We start from the raw sequence: 18,904 nt of genomic DNA, 5'->3' as shown, positions 1-18,904 counted from the left end.
CAGTAAACTTCCTTAAAGGAATACATTTTAAAGCCAGGAATGCATGCAAACCTTAAGGTAACTCATTTAAAATACAATTGTTTTAAAGCAGAAATAGTCTAGTGGCTACTTCTGTTCACTTTTTGTGTTTCTTAGCATAGAATTCAGAGTTACAATAGAATCTTTTGTTTCCCATTTAATATACTAAAGGTAACAGGGCCCCACAGTGTTTTTAGGCTCAACTTTGTATATCTTTCAACAATAGCTATTTGAATTTTGTTGCCTATTTATTTTCCTCTGTAGTATTTGCAGTTCAGATTCTTGCACTCCAGGCCCCACACCCATCCCTTTCTTTTTTTTTTCTTTTTTTTTTTCGGTTCTGTGGTGTCTTCACGATAGTCTATAATTGTTTTAGATCAGCTTTGTCTTGTCCTCATCCCTTTTGTTTCAGCAACTGATTCAGCACCTTCAAAATATCTTTTAAATTGTAAACATTGTATTATTCATTTATTTCTGGGGGACATTCCAGTCTCTTGCAATGCTTTTGTCAAGTGGATTATTTCTCCTTCACAAACTAGAGTTTAGTGCCACCTGTTACCAAACATGGTACGATATATTAAAATCAAAGTTTCATAATGTAGAAAAAGGGTATTACTCTGGTATAGTTACTTATGTGTCACTTCATAATTATTTATAGGTTGTAGTGACCATAGCAACTCCTCACCTATCCAAGTTTAAGTTATTTAGTAGTTAACACAGTATGCTTAGTTTTGAGGTGGAGTATGGGAAGACCGGGGTGGGGGGAGGGAATCATAAATCCTTCAGTATTAGGCCTCCTCTGATTTTTGCTCTATTTTACAATATTCTGCAGATTCTAAGCTTTCATTTAAAAAGTATTAATTTTCTACCATTACATTACTGAGATTCAGGTATCACAGTGTGATCCTGTGCTGCTTCTTTCTAAACATAGCTTTACAGAAGATTGTCTTCAGCCAAATAGCACTGGCAAAGGCATGAATATACCTCCACCCTATTCAGCTCCACTGAGGTATGAAACTCAAAATTAATTGAGACCATTTAAATGTTCATGTTAACCATAGGCAATCTTGTGGTTCCCTCCCTCCTTTTTTTTTTTAAAGTGTGGATACAACATTAAGGTTGCACAGTTCAAATTGAGTCATGGGTCCAAGATTTCACCTATGAAATGTGAAAGCTAAGGTTCCTACAATGTTACCCAAATACCACAACATGTTTGTTTCATTTTTTGTAATTATATTTGTGCAGTCTTTGCATTGCATTAATGTTGGCTTTGTTTTTAATTTTATAAATTATGAGTAGAGTTTGTTTATACTGCCATCCCCTTCCTAGCCTGTCGGTATCTCTGCCAGATTCCACTGGCAAGTAGGCAGTTACCAGCCACAACAGATTCAGTTCCATCTTTCAGGAAGAGGTGGAACTGAGGCACTAGATGAGGAAGTAGGGATAGAAAAATGTGAAATCTTTTGGGGACAAGAAAGAGTAGAGGGAATGAGGAACCTTCCAAGAATACGATAACATGGCTGTGTCCAACAGGGATGCCAGAGGAAGGAACAGGCTTAATGGTGTGCTCTGTTGCACCACATGTGCCTGTGGTTGGTGTTTTGAGTTTATTTTGTGATGTTGCATGATAAAAAACACATTGAAGCAGCATTGCATTGCAACAAAATGTAGGATTTAGTGAGCTTTCTGTTCTGATAGGAGAACAGAGCTTTAGGATCTGTTTGAAAAATATGTTAAGATTTTAGGCCCTGGAAGCTAAAGACTTGCATTATTATTAAAAAACCTCTAATTCACAAGAGAGGGCATGCAATTCCTCTGGTGGTTGGGGACTTGGTGTCCTCCAGAATCCTAGATTATTTGCAGAATTTACCCCACCATGCCCTCCAAAGTAGCTCAGCCTTGTTCTGGAAAGATGACCTTAGTCTTCATGCCTATGTAATTCCTGGCCTCTTTCCAGGAATTGCCAACAAATGTGCTAATTAGTACACCTTGTTACTTGATGTGGGGTTAGTTAACCTGAATGAAGACCAGAAATTTACTTAACCTAGACCACCAAATAACCATTAAATCTTAGCTTTTTGGTTCTACTGTTCAGGGCTGGATTTGAGCTAGCATAAAAGTGAAGCTCTGTAACTTCCTATCATTCCTTTTATTGTATTTAGGCTATATATTTTACTTTAATACCAGGCTGGAAAGGTTCACTATTAGTATGCAACATAAACCATTTTATTTAATTCATGTGCTGCCCCTAAAAGCCAAATAGAAATTTATGCAACTCTTGCTGCCTCAATAAAAGGAATTTTACTGGGAAATGCTGGGTCAGAAGGAAGCTGTATTGCGTGCTATAATTGGGTTAGCTGAGTCTGCATAATGTATTCTTCAGTGTGTTGAGTGGTTTTGCTGTGGAAACTTCTAGGTCAAATAAAGACGTTGTTGGGAATAACCACTGCTTTGTATAATAAACTAACTTTCTCACCCTGCCCGTAGTCTGGAATATGAGTTCTTGGTTGATAATGAAATGTCCATTGAACTCTATATTGTTCTTCTGCTGTGATCACTCTGTAAGAGACTTAAGCTATCAAACTATTTGCTTCAGTAAGGCTGGCATAACAAAATATATGTATAGCCAAGTTTTACCTCTGGGGATAAATTGTAATAACAAAAAGGTATTTTATAGATCAGCAACATACTACGTGCATGTTACTGTTTAGAGACCAGGCCTTTATTTCCTGATCTCCAGTGTTCTGGCTAGCTTTTTTGGCTTCAGTAGCTCTCTACTGAAGTGAGTGTTGATTTTTGGTTTGTTTTCTGGTATGTTACACATAGATTTTGAGCTTCGTTGAACAAAATAATAAAATAGAACATACTGCTTTAAGTTCGAAATTCTGGCCTTGACACACACTTGCCGGTCCTACTTTTCCATGGACTTCATTGGAAGATGTGTATGCTGCATATCTGGAGCCAGAACATAGCTTGAAGGGTATGTCCCCACTGCAAAAAAAGGTTTGTTCTTAACCAGTGGTTAGCTGATTCGGATAAAAATAGCAGTGAAGACATGGCATCGCTGCTTTTAATTTGGGTTAGCAGTTTGAGTTAAAGCCTATAGGAGCCTGGGGTTGAACTTGAGCCACTAACTCGAGTTAAAAACCAAATCGCTGTCTCTTCTTTGCTGTTTTAACCCAGGTTAGTTAACCTGATTTAAGAAAACACCTTTTATTTGCAGTGGAGACATACCCTTAAGACTGCAACTGCACTGCTGCAGAAATAGTCAGCATGTGTTTCCTAGAACGTGCTACACAAGTGTGTCATCAGCCATGGAGTAAATACCTTAAGACAGCCAGGACAGCCTAAGGGAAGGCTGCTGCACCTACAATTTATGAGTAGATTTGGAAGGATTCATTTTAAACCATTAGTTGTCAGTAAACCATATTTTCACCAGAAACATGGAAATTGACTAAAAAAACCCAGCAAAAGAACTGGCAAGTGCAATCTTCCCTGCATCTAGCGCCTGCAGGGATATGCTATCTTCGGGCCTCGGTTGTGCAGGAAGCACCCTGCAACACTACAGTCACAGACCCACTCAGGAGTTGCAGGGGCCATTTGCCGGCCCTGGACTGGAGCCATTCAGCAGTAGACTGGCCTCCCCTGTGGCTGGGGGTCTCTGCTCTACCAAGCCAGGCCCACAGCCTTCCTGCACCTTTTGTGCCCACAGGGATACGGTGTCTCAGGCCCCTTGGCCACACAAGTATGGTTCTACTCGTATAGCCTGCCCCATTGTGAATCTAATCTGAGTTGAGATTGGAGGTCAGAAAGGTGAGGATTATAATATTTTAACAGACCAACCTTTATGTTCTACACTTTGGTCTTGGGGGAGGGGAGGCGCTTCTATCCATCGGGAAGAAGGACCTGTTGTAATGGTCTGCTCTCTGAGACAGAACCTGATAGATTCCAGATGCTGTTAGGGAGTGCACTGTCTTCCCAACAACATGGTGGATTGATTAGGCTTTAGAATCGGGTCCATGACCATTGATACAGTAGCTCTAATGTCTTCTTTATGGCTCTCTGGACATCTTGCTTTTACAGATTATTTGTGATGGCTAAAGCAAGAGGCAAAACCATGAGAGCACTGATGTAGCTGTTTCATACTGGGCCCAGCCATTTGTATCATAAAAGACTGGTGACGTGTTACACTGAAGATATATAGGAAGCAAAGAGACGTTTTCACATAGTCTCATATAATGGAAATGTTTCAGGTAGTGGGGCTGCTTGGTTAATTCAGGTTGTCTCCACTTGGTTACAAAGGCAGTATTTTTCTTACAGCAAGAGATTTTCATGTGCTGTCAGCATCTATGGACACAGCACAGAGTATCACGATGGCAGATGCAGTCTCTTGGTGTGCTAGGGTTTCAGACAGTCATTTACTGAGGTTCTAAAGAAGCGTGCAGTGCTGCAGGGCACCACTTATATTGGACCAGTATTCTTCATGGCTGATTTAGATTACTGAGTGCACACCTCAAGCTCTCCACACTGGTGTGGTCTGAATTTTGATTCAGACACATTCTGTGCATGTAAAATTACAGTTGAATCCTAATTATCTAAAGGCCTCAGTGGTTATTGCAGACTTAAAAAATTGGAGGTTCATATTGAGATATTTTGCCCTTCGAGTTTCTTAGCTTCAGAGGAATTATTCAGCTCTTGACCTGACGAGAGCAGAATGTTTGAGAAGCAGAATGCATGATAAGAAGAGCACATAATGGGGTCTGGGCCACGGTGAAGGGAACAGAAGGAGGTGGAGTTTCCCCTAGAACTGGACGAAACTACCAGCTGCTTTACTGGCAATATTTCTGCCTGACTTTCCCAGGTCTTTAGGGCACAGCTGAGTTTCAGTCTGCAGAGTTGCAGCTAAGCCCCTGCAGAGCTGCTCTTCATCTGTGCGCCTGCTAAATATAGAACTTTGGCTCTTTGTGGTCTACTGGGGTAACGTTTATATTTATTTTCCTTCAGTAAGTTCTAGTTGCTGTGTTCAGTTTTCTCATTCTTGGCTCTTCACTCATTGAAGAATTAGCAGAAAATTTTTCTATCAAGATAAGAACTTGCACTTAATCTCTTAAACCAAAGCAAATCAACAACAACAAAGATACTTACTTCAGAAAAGAGTGTATATATTACCAGTGGTCATTGTGCCATCCCAGAACAGTCATTTGTTCCATGACTAGAAGATTTATCTCTTATCTCCATGTTTGCTGCCTGCCAGATTTGTCATGCTTGATTCAGAAATTGAAATAGGTACAAAAGGTAAGAGCAGTTATTGGGAGAGCTAGAAGATGCATTAGGTAGAGGACCTTACCCTGTTAAATGTCTCATATTTCACCAGGCTCAACACTCAGTTTTGGCATCTATAGGAATTAGAAGAAACTATCTGCTCACCAGTCTGAAGGTTGCAAATCCAGGCTCCCTGGGAAGGCTTTTCATTTCTTCAGAATGACCCTCATTTTAATTTTTTTTTCTCCCAGGCTGATTAGTTCCTCAGTCAGATTGTAAGGTGGAATACAGGAAAGTGGAAAGTTTAAAAGAAAAGCATACAAGAGCCTTCTCTCTGAATTCTCTTTCAGAGGAGATACAGATAGCAACCGCTTGATATCATTAAATACCCCAGAATAATTGTCTCAGATGGCCTGGCCAAATTCCAGTTTGAATAATTGCATTCTGCTTCCATAAAGTCCCACAGTGGTGGAGTGTGTCTTGTATTGTTTTGTATTTCTTTTGGCAGTGGGGAAATCCATATCTGTTCTTAAGTGCAAATGGTACCAAGACTAACTTTACAATTGACAAGATTATTTTTGGTAACAGTTTAATTCTTGTCTGGATTTTGTGTCATATTAGTTGAGAAATCGTATTGAGGTACTTGCTTTGTATAAAATCTAAGAACAGGACTTTCTTCACCCTGAGTTTAATATTATACTATGTTCTTGTATCCTGTTCAGCTTACTATTCTATGACCACCAGGTTTCAAGCAAATTTTAAATAATGACTGTTTCTAAATAATTTTAACTAAACATTTTTATTTAGCTTACAGAAGAGATTGGAAAACTTGAAGATAAAGTAGAATGTGCCAATAATGCTCTGAAAGCTGACTGGGATAGATGGAAACAAAACATGCAACATGATATGAAAACAGCATTTCTTAATGTGACCGAAAATAATATCCACTATTATGAACAGGTAAAACACATCCTTTTGTTTTATTTTTATTACTTTTTATTTATTTTGATTCAGCTTAGAAGTGTATTGTTTCTAAAAATAATTGCCTGTATCCTCATTTGAACTTGTTAAGTTCAAATTAAATATTTTTTTTCAAATTGATCTTTAATTGGCCAGTATACATGGTATGTATTTTACTTAAGCCCAGGCATGCTGATCCTGAGTTCATCATCAACAGAGGGCAGTCTTGTTTTACTAAGCACAAACATTTGAACATATATTTTTTTCTGTTCAGTGTGAGCTACTGTATTTCAGTTGGAAAACCTTTTACTAGGGCTGCACAAGGATCCTTCCCTGAAACTGACTCATATAAATGATTTTGTATAAAAGAAAACTAATTTTTTCTTTCATCTTTTAAAATTAACTGTACTCCCAGTACTTTATGAACTAGGAAAGACCTCTGATATCCTTCAAATTGCAAACAAGCGACAAAAAATAGCGATGATAAAATTTTGGGAAAATTACATGGAGAATACGTTATAAACTTTAAAAAAATTAAGTCTACTAAAGCTGTGTCCTTTATGTAATGGTATACAACAAATAGATACACTGGGATTTTACATAACTAAAGTCTCTCTTACTCTGGAATGCAAAAGGTGTCATCCCAAGACTTTTATCAGCAAATGTATGGTTTCTAATGGTCTTTGTAATAACCCCCTTTGACAAGTATATATACACTCTAATTAAAGAGAGTGTATATACTTATTTATAAGGAGAACTAGAAAACATTTGACAAGGCTTGCAAAGTATTCTGTGAAGCATCTTCATAATCAAAACTGTGTTGTTCTCTGCACATTTTGTAAGAATCCTGGTAGGCTCGATATTTGTGTGATTTTTTCATCTTTTATGTTCATTTGTTTTTTGTTTAAAATCTTCTCTTTATATTCAAAAATATAATGTAGCCAGCAAACTATTTGTTAACTGGGAAAAAATCATTTGTTTCCTTTATTAATACAATTTTGATACTTTGTAATCTCTTTTTTCTGAGCTTTTATTGGCTTGCCCTAAACAGATGACTGTGTCCTGATTTTACAAATCATTGCAATAGAATATAATTGAAAAGACAGAGCTTGTGACAATCAGGTCCACTTAATTAATATATTGTCCGTGGGAGGCACAGACATTGACAATCTGCTGTTATATATTAAGATCAAAGTATTTGCTGAAATCAGACAGTAAAGATTTTTGGTATCCTTCTCTTTTTTAATCACCTTGTGACCTCTGACTTAACATCAAGAATATGTATAAACGTTAACTATAAAGGAATATCTTGTTCACATGTAGATAAATTGAGACACAGATATAGTCCCTGGATTCTCTTTCATGAAAAGAAATCGTCTTAGTTTAGTTAGGGCTTATTTTAAATATCAAAAAAACCTGAAGGATGAAACTGAGATTATGAACATTAGATGGTGTAAAGGCTGTTAATTACCATTATAACTATGAAGAAGTCTTCACAGAAAGCTATTGACCAGCTGGTCAGGTTGATGCATCTTTTTTTTTTTTTTTTTTTAATATTAATTGGATATTTAAATTAGTGTAAATGAAGTTGTTGCAACTGTAACTAAATTGGATAGAACTACATTGTTAAAAATCTTCTGTTACTGCTCTCTATCTAGGTTTTGTGATCATAAAAGGAAATTACATAGAATGTATCAATCCCTCTTTGATTAAAAATAATTTTTACAATGTTTAATATGTAGAAAATGTACTGCACATTGATTTAGACAGGAAGTCCTAGAGATGTGGTAAAATGTGGGTGCTTACAAACATGGGGGTTTTTGGAACTTCTCTTTTAGGTTGGCACTTAGTTTGAAGAAGCAGTGGCAGTTGTCAGTGGCCTTCGTACATAGACTACAGGTGTATTGTTCTTGAAAACAGTGAACAAAGAAACATTGTGCCATTGCACGGACTGATCAGCACTTTCAGGAATGAGACCAAGTAACCTTTTGATAACAACACTACAAGTATTAGAAGGCTGCCTATGCTTCAATCAATAAACAAAATTCTACTTCATTCTCTTTTTAAAGAATTCTATGTCCAGTCTTTGAGATTGCACTCACAATCTGCCATGGGCACTTCTTAATTTTTTTTGTACTTCAGAAAGTACCGATAAAAGATTATTTAAAAAAATTAAAAGAAACCTGAAGTCTTAATTTGTAACTTGTTACTTTTCGGGGAACCATTCTGTGCCTAATTTAACACTTTATTTTAAGCATTTAAACTTTAAAATCATCTTTATTTTAATGTTAATTCACTTAATTTAGCAGCAAGCCAATAGTAATTCATAGTTCCCATTAAAATCTTAGTTTATTCCTTTATATGGGCAACATAAGAAACAGCATTTTTCCTTAACGCATAAATAGCTCATTCACAGTTGCTTAGTTTTTAAACTTTTGAAAACAAAAATCTTTCAAAGTGGTGTTTCCAGTTGCCCCATCTAATTCATTAAGCAAAATTGTACATATTAACTTTTTTGCAAATATACTGCTTGAGAATAATGCCAGGTTAGCAGCACAAGAAACTGAAGTGCTGTATCAAGAATAGACATAACAGGAAATGAAATTTTGCCACATTGCCCAGCAGTATGCCTTAACCCCATTCTAATAGGACCACAAAGTCTTTTAAAGGATAGTTTAGCATCCATGTGCATTCAGCCTTTTGCTGTTTTGCTGACACAGCTCTCAAAGGGTGCCGGTAGTGGTGTTATCTTTTGTTGTCTACTAAAAACAATCTGAAACTGCTCAATCAATGGTTATTGCCATTCAGAAATCAATAAATATCAAATACAGAAATTATTAAATGCATCACTTATTTTAAAGCTTGTCTCTTTCCTTAATGGGCGAGATTCTGATCTCACTGACATTGGTAACCACTCGCTCACTCAGTCTACCAAACAGCTGTCTGATGGTAATGAGTTTCATTTTCCACCCAACCTACATTGGATATCAACTGGTGACCTCAGTGAAAAATTTTGCATTCCATACTTGAATCATCCATTCTCATATGTACACAAATTTAAAGTTGGTTAAATTAATCCCTCTTGGTTCTGACACACCATTTGATGTTTACAAAAGTGATTTTGTAGCAGCTGCTCTCTGGTTCTCATCTCTGTTTCCTGCCCATCCATCTGTCTTCTTTACTGACCCATATACTGCTTATTCCAGCTGCAGGGCAGATGTCCAGTCCAAGCATGTTCCCTCACCTGCTGGAAGCTACTGATGATGCTCTTGGTATGGGTCACCTGATAGTTCCTCTGTCTACTTACCTCCAAAATCATCTCTTGCCTTCCTGGCTCCCTCACCTCTCTTGATACTCCTTAGTCTTTCCTCACTTCTCTCTTTTCCCAGAAAGGTCCCCTTACTCATCCAGCTTCTGCTGTTGTTTTCATGCTCAGCTCACATCTTCCACCTCTCCACCTAACTCCCTAACACCCTCTCCTTCATTCTGCACTAATCTGCCTTCTAGTTATTCCTTTTCCCAGTCCTTGTGGCTTTCTGACTTCCCAAATGCACCTCTAAAGGGAAATCACTACTGCCTCTTAGAGACCCCTTGAAACTTTTGAAAACCAAAAAGAGATAAAGAGAGAGTTAATGTGTTCCTGGTGGGTACAGTAAGTAATTCTCCCAGTTCCTGCCATGCCTCTACATACAATGAAAACTAAGATTATCATGTTCAGCAGCACAGCTTGACAAAATGCATTTGTATATTTCTCAGATCTTTCCCATATTTTAACAAAAGAGAAAAGATATCACTTTATGCTTGTTCAGCTTTTTCTTAACTACTTTTGCCTGAAGATTTTTCTGTCAACACATGAAGCATCACTTAGCTAGTGTAAAAGTGTATGTCTTTATCCCCCCTTATGTGGAATTAATATAATTCTATTAAGTGCTGATTAAAAGTTTACCTGTGAACTAATTTTCACTGAGTGTAGTGATTTGAAGCGAACAGGGGTATTTAATTTACTTTCAAGCTTATTTACTATTGTCATCTAATTGGAGCAGAGGGAGTTTCTGCTGTTTGTACAGCTACTAGCACAACAGAACCCTATACCTGTGGTCTTTAGATGTTACTGTATTATGAACAATAAAAAATATAAAATGCCATAAGTTTATATGGTGCTCTTAAGATCTGTAAGGAACTAGACTGTATGGTGAGGCTCGTACCATCTGACTATTTTACAGTACATGTATAGTTAACATTATTTAACAGCCAAGAATGAGCTTAAGTGTGCATCCACTGTAGGTGGTCTGCCAACAGTCAGTCTTGAGTAATCAGGAAGACCTCAGTTTGAGAAAGCAGTTCAGCATGTACGTAAAGTCTGTCTGTGTTCAACAAAGCATTTAAACACATGCATAATTCCCAGTAAAGTCGATAAGACATAAGCACATGTTTAAATTAATCGTACTTAGGTGCTTTACTGAATAGGGATTCTTACTGAATAGGGCTCAAAATCTTTAAATTTTAAAAAATGAGCTTGCTGCACAGAAGAATGCATTATTTATTGCATGAAATATGCTATAGTACCATGTTGATTCCTTGATTCCCTTCTCCCGTGGGTGCTACTATACACTGTTGATGGACTGATGTTTTAGGCTGAAGGAATATGTTTGTTGTGAAATGCTTCATTTCTGAATATCTCTAGCGATTTTTTTTCTGCTTCCTACTGTATTGTTGACATTTTGTTAAGATAAAATGATGGTGGCACCCAATGTTTATAAGTTTTCTACCCCGCTCCCAACCCCCCAAATATCTTTCCCTCTAAATAAATTCTTTCAGGCATTATAATGAGGCAGAAAAGGGTACAAACCCTTTTAAAATAATTTGCAGGTCACCAGCAATGGTGCATTCCTAGGACATCTTCACAGGACAGGAAAAGTGGCTCATAGATTTCTATAGGCCTGAAATCTCCATCTCCACATGCTCCTTATCCCACCCAGACTTCTCAAAGAAATCATAATATATCTGTATAAAAAGAGCTTTGTAAGACATTACTTAGAAAGCCCTATTTGTTCAGCTGAACCAGTGTGATGGTACTTGACACATACATTTTTTGTAAAGGCCTCTGACATTGGGTTAAGGAACTCATGGATAACATATGGCTACACCATATCCAAAAAATGGATCGTGTATTCTCTTTTATTCTTCCACCAGTGAGGTCAGACCTCAGGAATGTCTTCAGGCATAGCTGGCTTTTCAGTCAAGTCATTTGTTACGTAGATATGACAGATATCATGCTATCCAAAAGAAGAATAAACAAAGACCCATAAAGTACAATCCTTGTCAAGCATCACATCCTGCCAGTATTATGATGCCATGTCTTATGCGTGAGCAGGACTAGAGTTCCCACTGTTTATAAAGCATTTATAACAAGTCCAATCCAATAAGCATGCAGGTCCTCAAAACATGGAAACCGGTTCTTTCATCTAAAACAGGGAAGTCAGAACCAGCCAGAATGGCTGGGCTTTGCAACAAAACCTAAAGGCCAGCAAGATTTAGCCATCGTAGGACCAAATTACTGTACATCCCAGAGCTTGCATTTTCCAGTGTATGATAGACACTCCATGTGGAGAGTAGAAGTCCTTTCATAAGATATGACACATGAAATTTCATAAACTTTGGCACTGAGAGAAAAATATTTTTTTCTTCTGCACGAATGAGGCTTGGTTTTTAAAAGTAGCTTCTAATTTTACTATTTTCATGTGTCAAAGTAATCCTGTTCAGCCACTGCAGCTTAGTCAGAAGCAAAGCTTGCTTTATCATGGGTAGGGCAGTCATATCCTTATCAGTGCAGAAATTGCTTGCCGTTCTCAGAGATTTTAAGTAATTTTCTTGTACTAATCTTTTATTTATTGATTCAAATTTATAGAAAAGTTTCTATCCACAACCCTAGCTGCTGTACAATCATAAACACATGCAAAATGGGGCAAAAAAGCCACATACGTACCTAAATAACTTCTCCCTCCAATTCCAAAACTTTATTCAATCTCCTCTCCCTAGGAAAAAACTTTTAAAAAACAAATGAGATTTGTAGTACACCCTGAATGTCTTCATATTGACACATTTGATTAGTCATAAGATTATATAGCTATGTTAGCTGCACATTCACATGCCTCACATGTACCTTAGGAGCTTTATAAGCTTTACGAATGCTTTACTTTATAATCTTAATAAATGCTTTGTGTAAGATTTTTTTTTTTTAATTCCAAACGTGGTTAAATCAAAATTTGTTTTCCTCCAGAAGGGCTCAGTTTTGATGCCAGATTTCACCTTCCAACCTCCAGTCATTTCAACCATAGGAATTAAAAGTAAAGCTCTTTTGTTTATCATGGGAAGTGGCTTTTTCCTATCCCTCTGTCTCCCACATTCTTTTCTGTGCTCAAGAACTGCTGAAGTGTACATGCACAATCCCATGGAAAAAAAACCAACTCAATCTAGAAAACATCACCCTCCCCTAATTTTTTTTTTTTTTTTTTTTTAAGAATGGCGTTAGCCACTGAAGATGGGGGGAATAGGAATGGAAACCATTATGCATCTTTAAATACTTCATGCTGCTCCTGCCATTATTATTGTGCACTCTATTTTTATATTTTATTGTGAATTAGACAGAGAGCTGTGCAATATGGAGACCTTTTCAGCATTCTATCTAAAAATAATGCAAATAAATATGTAACCACAGTCTCTAATGAAATGTACATTCATTTTAGCTTTATATAAAGTAAGATTACTTAAGATCTTGCTGTTCCAAGTTTGTATATTTAGCTTTTTGCTGTGATCTACTATAATTTTATGAATATTCAAATATTCAAAATTACAAATTCTATACATGCAAGTTAAACTTCCTATTAATATTTTTCTCTATCTTCCTGGTTGAAGCCTGTTGATAATTCTTTATTTAGAATTTCCTCTTTTTCTCTACTAGAAGAACTAAATAAAATAAGTCTGGAAGAATGGTTAAAGTACATATTTTAAAGTAATGTGATTTTATGCAGTTCATGTTTCACTGAGCCTAAGGCACAGGGATCTAGTTTTGTGTTGGTATGGTTAAATTATAAATCTAGTCAGCTGCAGCACCACTGTGATTTCTGGCAGCAAAATGAACCACAGTAAATTCTATATTTTGGAAAATGGTATTTGGTTATATAAATGAGAATAAATTAAATTGAATAACATGAATAACTAAAAAGATGCTTTACATCTTTGCTTGAAAAACTTCAGTAGACTGCTTCTGTAAAGATGAGCAAATGTACTGTGAATTAGTTTAAAAACCTATGTTTTGTCTCAATTTGCAGTGGTAATACAGTGTCACGCTTATCTTCCAACCAGTGCTGCTATTTATATTTAAGTTACTCAGATGTATGAACTCTGAAATCTTTAGCCACATGGACAAAATTCTAAACCACAGTTCAAGAAACAGCGACCCAGTACCAAACAAAGACTCTTCAGCAAACAGCACTCAATACATATCCTGACTCAGCACCCTCCTCAAACTGCAGAAAAAGCTTAGGAAAACAGATGTGTCTTGCAACGTTACATGAAGGTAATCGAGTCTGGGCACTGGTGAACCAAGGTCCGAGAATCTAGAATCATCACTGGAAAACACCCTGCCAGTAGCCATCCCCTGGTCACTTAACACCAGGAGGAAGCCTCCAACTCAAGCATCTTAGATGCTGTGGTATTATATGAGGGGGGGGAGAGACTCTATAAGAACTCCATCCATTAGGGACTTCATACAGAGTGTCAAAACCCACCTTAAATTCTACCCAGAAGTCAGCTGGCACCTTTGCTTTTTGCTGTTTCTCTCCTTTTATGCAGCAGTTTTTCTCCATCTCAGAGTAACCTTTCCCCAAAATAGTCATTCAACACAGAAATGCAGCTCTTCACATGACTCCTATCTAATAGTTTCATTCCCCTTCCTCCCTCAAAACTGAAGTACCTGTCTCCTGAATGGAGATACAAGGTTACCTCTTGGAGCAGAGAAAGCGGGAAGTGGGACTTTGTTAGGAGGGAAAGATCAAGAGAGAGTCAGAGGGTTCTCTAGCAGAAGGGGTGATATATGCGACCTTTTGAATAAATACAAACCCTAGAGTCACTAGTATGTTTTGTACTAACCACGGACCCATACAGAATAAGGTTTCTAAATATTTCCTTTTATTGATCTTCTGGGCATTTCAGTAGTGACTCTTTATATCCTACGTCATCCTTTTGAGCCCATGTTTCTTTCATTTTTCATAAATCCATGGGTCTTGTCCCTTGTGTTTGTCATTGATCCATTCCTCTGCTCTTTGTTCTCTTGTGCTGCTTCTGTATCCTGACCTTCAGGATCTTCTTTCAAGATTACTTGTGATCTTTTCACCATTCCCCTTACCTGCCTTAATGCAAGGATCCAGGAATACCAGGACTTGATCACTTTAAAACAAGCAAACAAACAAACCTGAAAATCATGGAATCCAGGGCTTTTGTGACACTTACAAATCTATCATTATTAATAAATAGAGATTTCATGGCTGAGTTTTGATAGTTTTCCCTATGAATGTGAAAAATGAGACAAAAGCGAGATTCAACTATCATGACCTTTTTACTTCTGAGCAAGGAGAATGCTACGTATTTTATTTTATTCAGGTGTAGTAAACTACTGTAGTTTGAATAGCTTATGGTAGAAGTTTTTCACACAAGGAACAATGCCGTTTTCAGGGCAATTGGAATTAATACTAAGTTTGAGTAAATGGAGCATATGTTCAGGATTTAATATAATAGACAATTTTCCCTATAGATGTTCAGAAGACATATTTAATATCAGTTTTGTAGATTCTTCTTAAAGACAATGTGTAAAGTAAGTAGTAATTAAGGTGTTACTCTTCTGCATTAATAGATGTCTGGGTAAGAGAGCTACATTTCATGAAAGTATGCACAATTTCAGGTTTTCCTGCAGCAGCAACAGCGATAAAGCTACCACAACATATTGACAACACCTTCCTAATGGCTCACTCTAGGTGGCAGAAACTTTGGAAGTTTGAAAGCTTTGGGTAGTGACTGACATACTTGGTGCACACACAGAACATTAATCATAGGTTTTCTATGAGACATGCTGCTGAAACCTTAACATTCACCTGCGACTTAAAATGGTTTGCCTAGCAACTTCATGTTCTGAGCTACAGATATTCATACAAATCAACAGGAGCCAAAAAAAGATTTTAGGATAGTTTGTAGTAATATGTACTACATTGGTTCATAAAATGAAAAATAGTTTGCAAAGTTAAAAATAGGTTTTGCTATGAGGAGAGATATATGTTTGTCTTAGAAAAGCAATGTTTTTTCCTCCTCCTTTTGATTCTATTCTTTAATGCATGGAAAAACCTGTGACTTCTATGAGTATTTAGAAACAAATGGATTTAATTTAACTTAGAAAGGATATTAGATCTCCAAGTATGAATCCATAGAGATTGCTAAGGAACTATATAACTGACAGTTTGATGTTACATTCCTTTTAATTTGATGCACTCTGTTTGGAAGATATCTTTGCCTGTAAATAAAGAGGGAGATTAAAGAAGAACATAATTAATGGAAAACTCCTTACCATGTCATCCTTTATGCTAATATGGACATTTGTGATGCTTGCAGTGTGTGCTTGTCATTATCTAAGTGTGATTTGTATTCATAGCTCAGCATGTTAACTAACAGCATAACACTGATCTGTCTAGGAAACCATATTTATTCCTCACTGTAACTCCTCACAGAAGCAGTTTGTGGTAAACACTCTCTCTCTCTCTCTCTCTCTCACTATATATATATATATGTCTTTTATAATTTTCTCCTGAGCTACCAGTATTACAGAAAATATCCTTATTCATAAGTATCTGTTTTCTTTAAGTGCCTTGCTACATGGGAGTCCTTCCTGACATCTCAAACAGTGGATCTTCACTTGGAAGAAGATTCTGAAGATAGGCCTTGAATATATTTCTGATTGATCTTCCTCTTCAGTGCAGTTTCTCCCAACCAAAGAAGTGCTCTTTATCTGAGATCAGATACATTATGAAATAAAACTGTAAGAATCAGTGACATCTGGAAAACCAGCCAATTGAAAACTCAGGTATTCTAGTGTCCTGACCTACATTTTTGGATCATATTATATATTGCTATATATTACTCAGTAATGATATTACATTTTTATGCAAGTGTTTGCATATAACTGTTTTCTTAAATATTGTGTAATTTGGATAAAAATATTTTAAATATGTAAAAAAAAAAAAAAAGCGCTCCATTTTAATAAAAAGTTTAATAAAAAAATTCTGTTTGAATCCTCTTTCCTAATCATTAAGAATTAAATTTTCCATTTTAGCATGCTTTGTTGCATTTTATTTGTAAGATAAATTTCCCACATTTTGTAAAACAACATATAACAATTTTCAGGTAGTTGATCATTAATTTTTTTATTGATTACGCTGGTCTATCTCCATGGTGTAGGTGGTAGCTAGCTTTTATCACAAGTCTGGTTTTGACCTTCCCTTGCTCTACAAAATCTAGATCAGACTCTTTGAAATTTTCTGTTGTGATCTTATGCTAGGGTAAAATTTTTATGGAAGTTTTGAGCAATACTTAAATTGTATCAAAAACTACTTAATTTAGAAATTAATTATATATATATATATTTGGTGGGGTGGGGGAGGGGTGATTTCTGGTAGCCTCAGAAAACTGGAGACTGACTTTTTGGAGGTTAAAGTAGTGAATTTAGTTATTAAGAGCAGTTTATGCAGACATTTGGAATTTTGGTTCTTGGTTTATATGGAACTTTACCACCAGTTGAATGTTAACTTCTTAAAGTGTGTGCAGGAGCTGTTTTGACTCTAAAATCTGCACAGACCTTGCAGTACCATAGAGACACAATGTTGTGAGAATGACTTATCAAAAGATATTATTTGACATCCCAAATTAATTTTAGATATATTGCCTGATGTCCACCAAAAATAAGATCTCAGGGCAACAAAATATTACTTGACACAGTGCAATAATCTGCATTCCACAACACTTTGTGTGGAACAGAGGAGCAGTTCACATCAATGTGTTCTGTGCGAAAAGTTAAACAGATGCTCTTTTAAATTAATAAACATTTAAAGAATTCAGAGCCACTTGAAATTTACTAAGGAGTAAATTTGATGAGCTTACCAAACCTGCATAACAATTTTATTTACTATCTGTTGTTCTCAGTATTTTCATGTCTATTAAGCACCTCTTCCTGGCCCTATGTACTTTTACAAGATTTAAAAAAATATAATACAATATGAAAAACTCACTGCATATATAATGAACTAGCCATACAATAGTATAATGCTTGCTTACTGTGTTCCCTAATCCTGCAGACACCATGAACTTGGTGAGAATTCTCACACATGGGTTTGCAGGATCTGGGCCCATCATGATGTATATTTATAACCCCATATTTAACTATCCCATAGTCCTTAACCCACTCACTCCAAGAACACCTGACAGGGAAACATTAGTTTTATGGAAGATTAACAAATACCAGGCTCTGGTGACCAGGATGTAGACAGTGAGCACTACAAATGAGGGCTCTTAATGGAGAATAATCTGCTAGCAAACTCCACCACCACCCACCCCCAATTAAGGGATTCCACCTCTGATTACCACTGAGGTCATAATATGCAAAGAGAGAGGTAGTGTCAGGAAGCTTGTTCTAAGCCCTTTGTGTTCAGCTGAAAACTTGCAGACAAACAGCGTGTTTCCAGAAGTCTCAGTGTTATATGTTGTCCACATGAAGCACTAGTAAAAGGTCAGCTGCATTCTGCACTAACTCCAGTTGCTGGATTGACTCGATGGATGCCTCATGTCGCGCTGCCCACATTAGGCTCATTATTGCTAGACAACAGCCTGACCTGTTGATTGATGTGCTTTATAAAACAGTATGAGGACCAACGGTGGTGGTGGTGGTGTTCAGCAAATTTTGGAAAAGTCATGTGCACTGGCTGACCATACGCACAATATGGGACTCCTAAAAGGTAAGTTGCATCAGTGCCCGATATGCCAGCCAGAGCATAGCTCAGGAAAGAGGTCTTTAGCACAGCCTGGCCCTGTACAATGGATGAAAGAGTCAAAGGAGTGAATATGTAACCGAAAAATAACATAGAATGTCAGTGATTCAAGCTCAGAAGAGAAGAGTGGTAACGTGTGATCTCTGATTAGCAGAACCTTATATGTATTTTCAGTAATGGATTCTGCAAGTGCTGTTGGAATAACCTCCAGGAAGCTCCTTTATTGGGCATCACAGATCCACAAGATTATATGAAGGATGAACGTTACCAACTCTGAAATTTGAAAAATGGCTATTTGTGTCTCTGACCTCCACAGTAAAGAGAGGACATTGGCAGCACTTAGTATTTTAACAAATTTGGGCTTTGGTGTATTTTCATTATTTACTTTTCATTTTACTATTCAGATTTAACAAAGCCATACATTGTGGCAGGAAATAACATATTAGTCATCAATTAATGGTGTTCCTTCATACCAATATATTGCCTGCTCTATGGGTTTTTCTTTAAGTTGCATAATTTATAGCAGATTTTGTTTTTATGATCCATTAATAGCATCATTGTAAAGTAGAAACAAGATA

General features: G+C 36.7%; 1 protein-coding gene across 3 annotated transcripts in view; it reads left to right on the top strand.

The window, feature by feature from the left end:
* SNX7 (sorting nexin 7) overlaps positions 1-16,558 on the top strand; it is a 49,596-nt gene extending 33,038 nt beyond the window's left edge. Inside the window, exons 8-10 of one of the 3 annotated variants that reach the window (XM_067538395.1) lie at positions 6,088-6,240; positions 9,447-9,512; positions 16,151-16,558. In XM_067538395.1, the coding sequence (XP_067394496.1) occupies positions 6,088-6,240; positions 9,447-9,512; positions 16,151-16,231 (300 nt within the window). In that variant the 3' untranslated portion in view covers positions 16,232-16,558. Of the gene's footprint in view, positions 1-6,087; positions 6,241-8,078; positions 8,417-9,446; positions 9,513-16,150 lie in introns of those variants that run through there. The other 2 variants (XM_067538396.1, XM_067538397.1) reach the window with 2 other exon arrangements.
* Positions 16,559-18,904: the final 2,346 nt, after the last annotated feature.

Source organism: Emydura macquarii, unplaced genomic scaffold (genome assembly GCF_026122565.2).
Source record: "Emydura macquarii macquarii isolate MOO-44397 ecotype Brisbane River unplaced genomic scaffold, CSIRO-AGI_Emac_v2 contig_480, whole genome shotgun sequence".
Lineage (NCBI taxonomy): Eukaryota > Metazoa > Chordata > Testudines > Chelidae > Emydura > Emydura macquarii.
The sequence above is the reverse complement of the archived record's forward strand: the minus strand, read 5'-3'. Positions and strand labels throughout refer to the sequence as shown.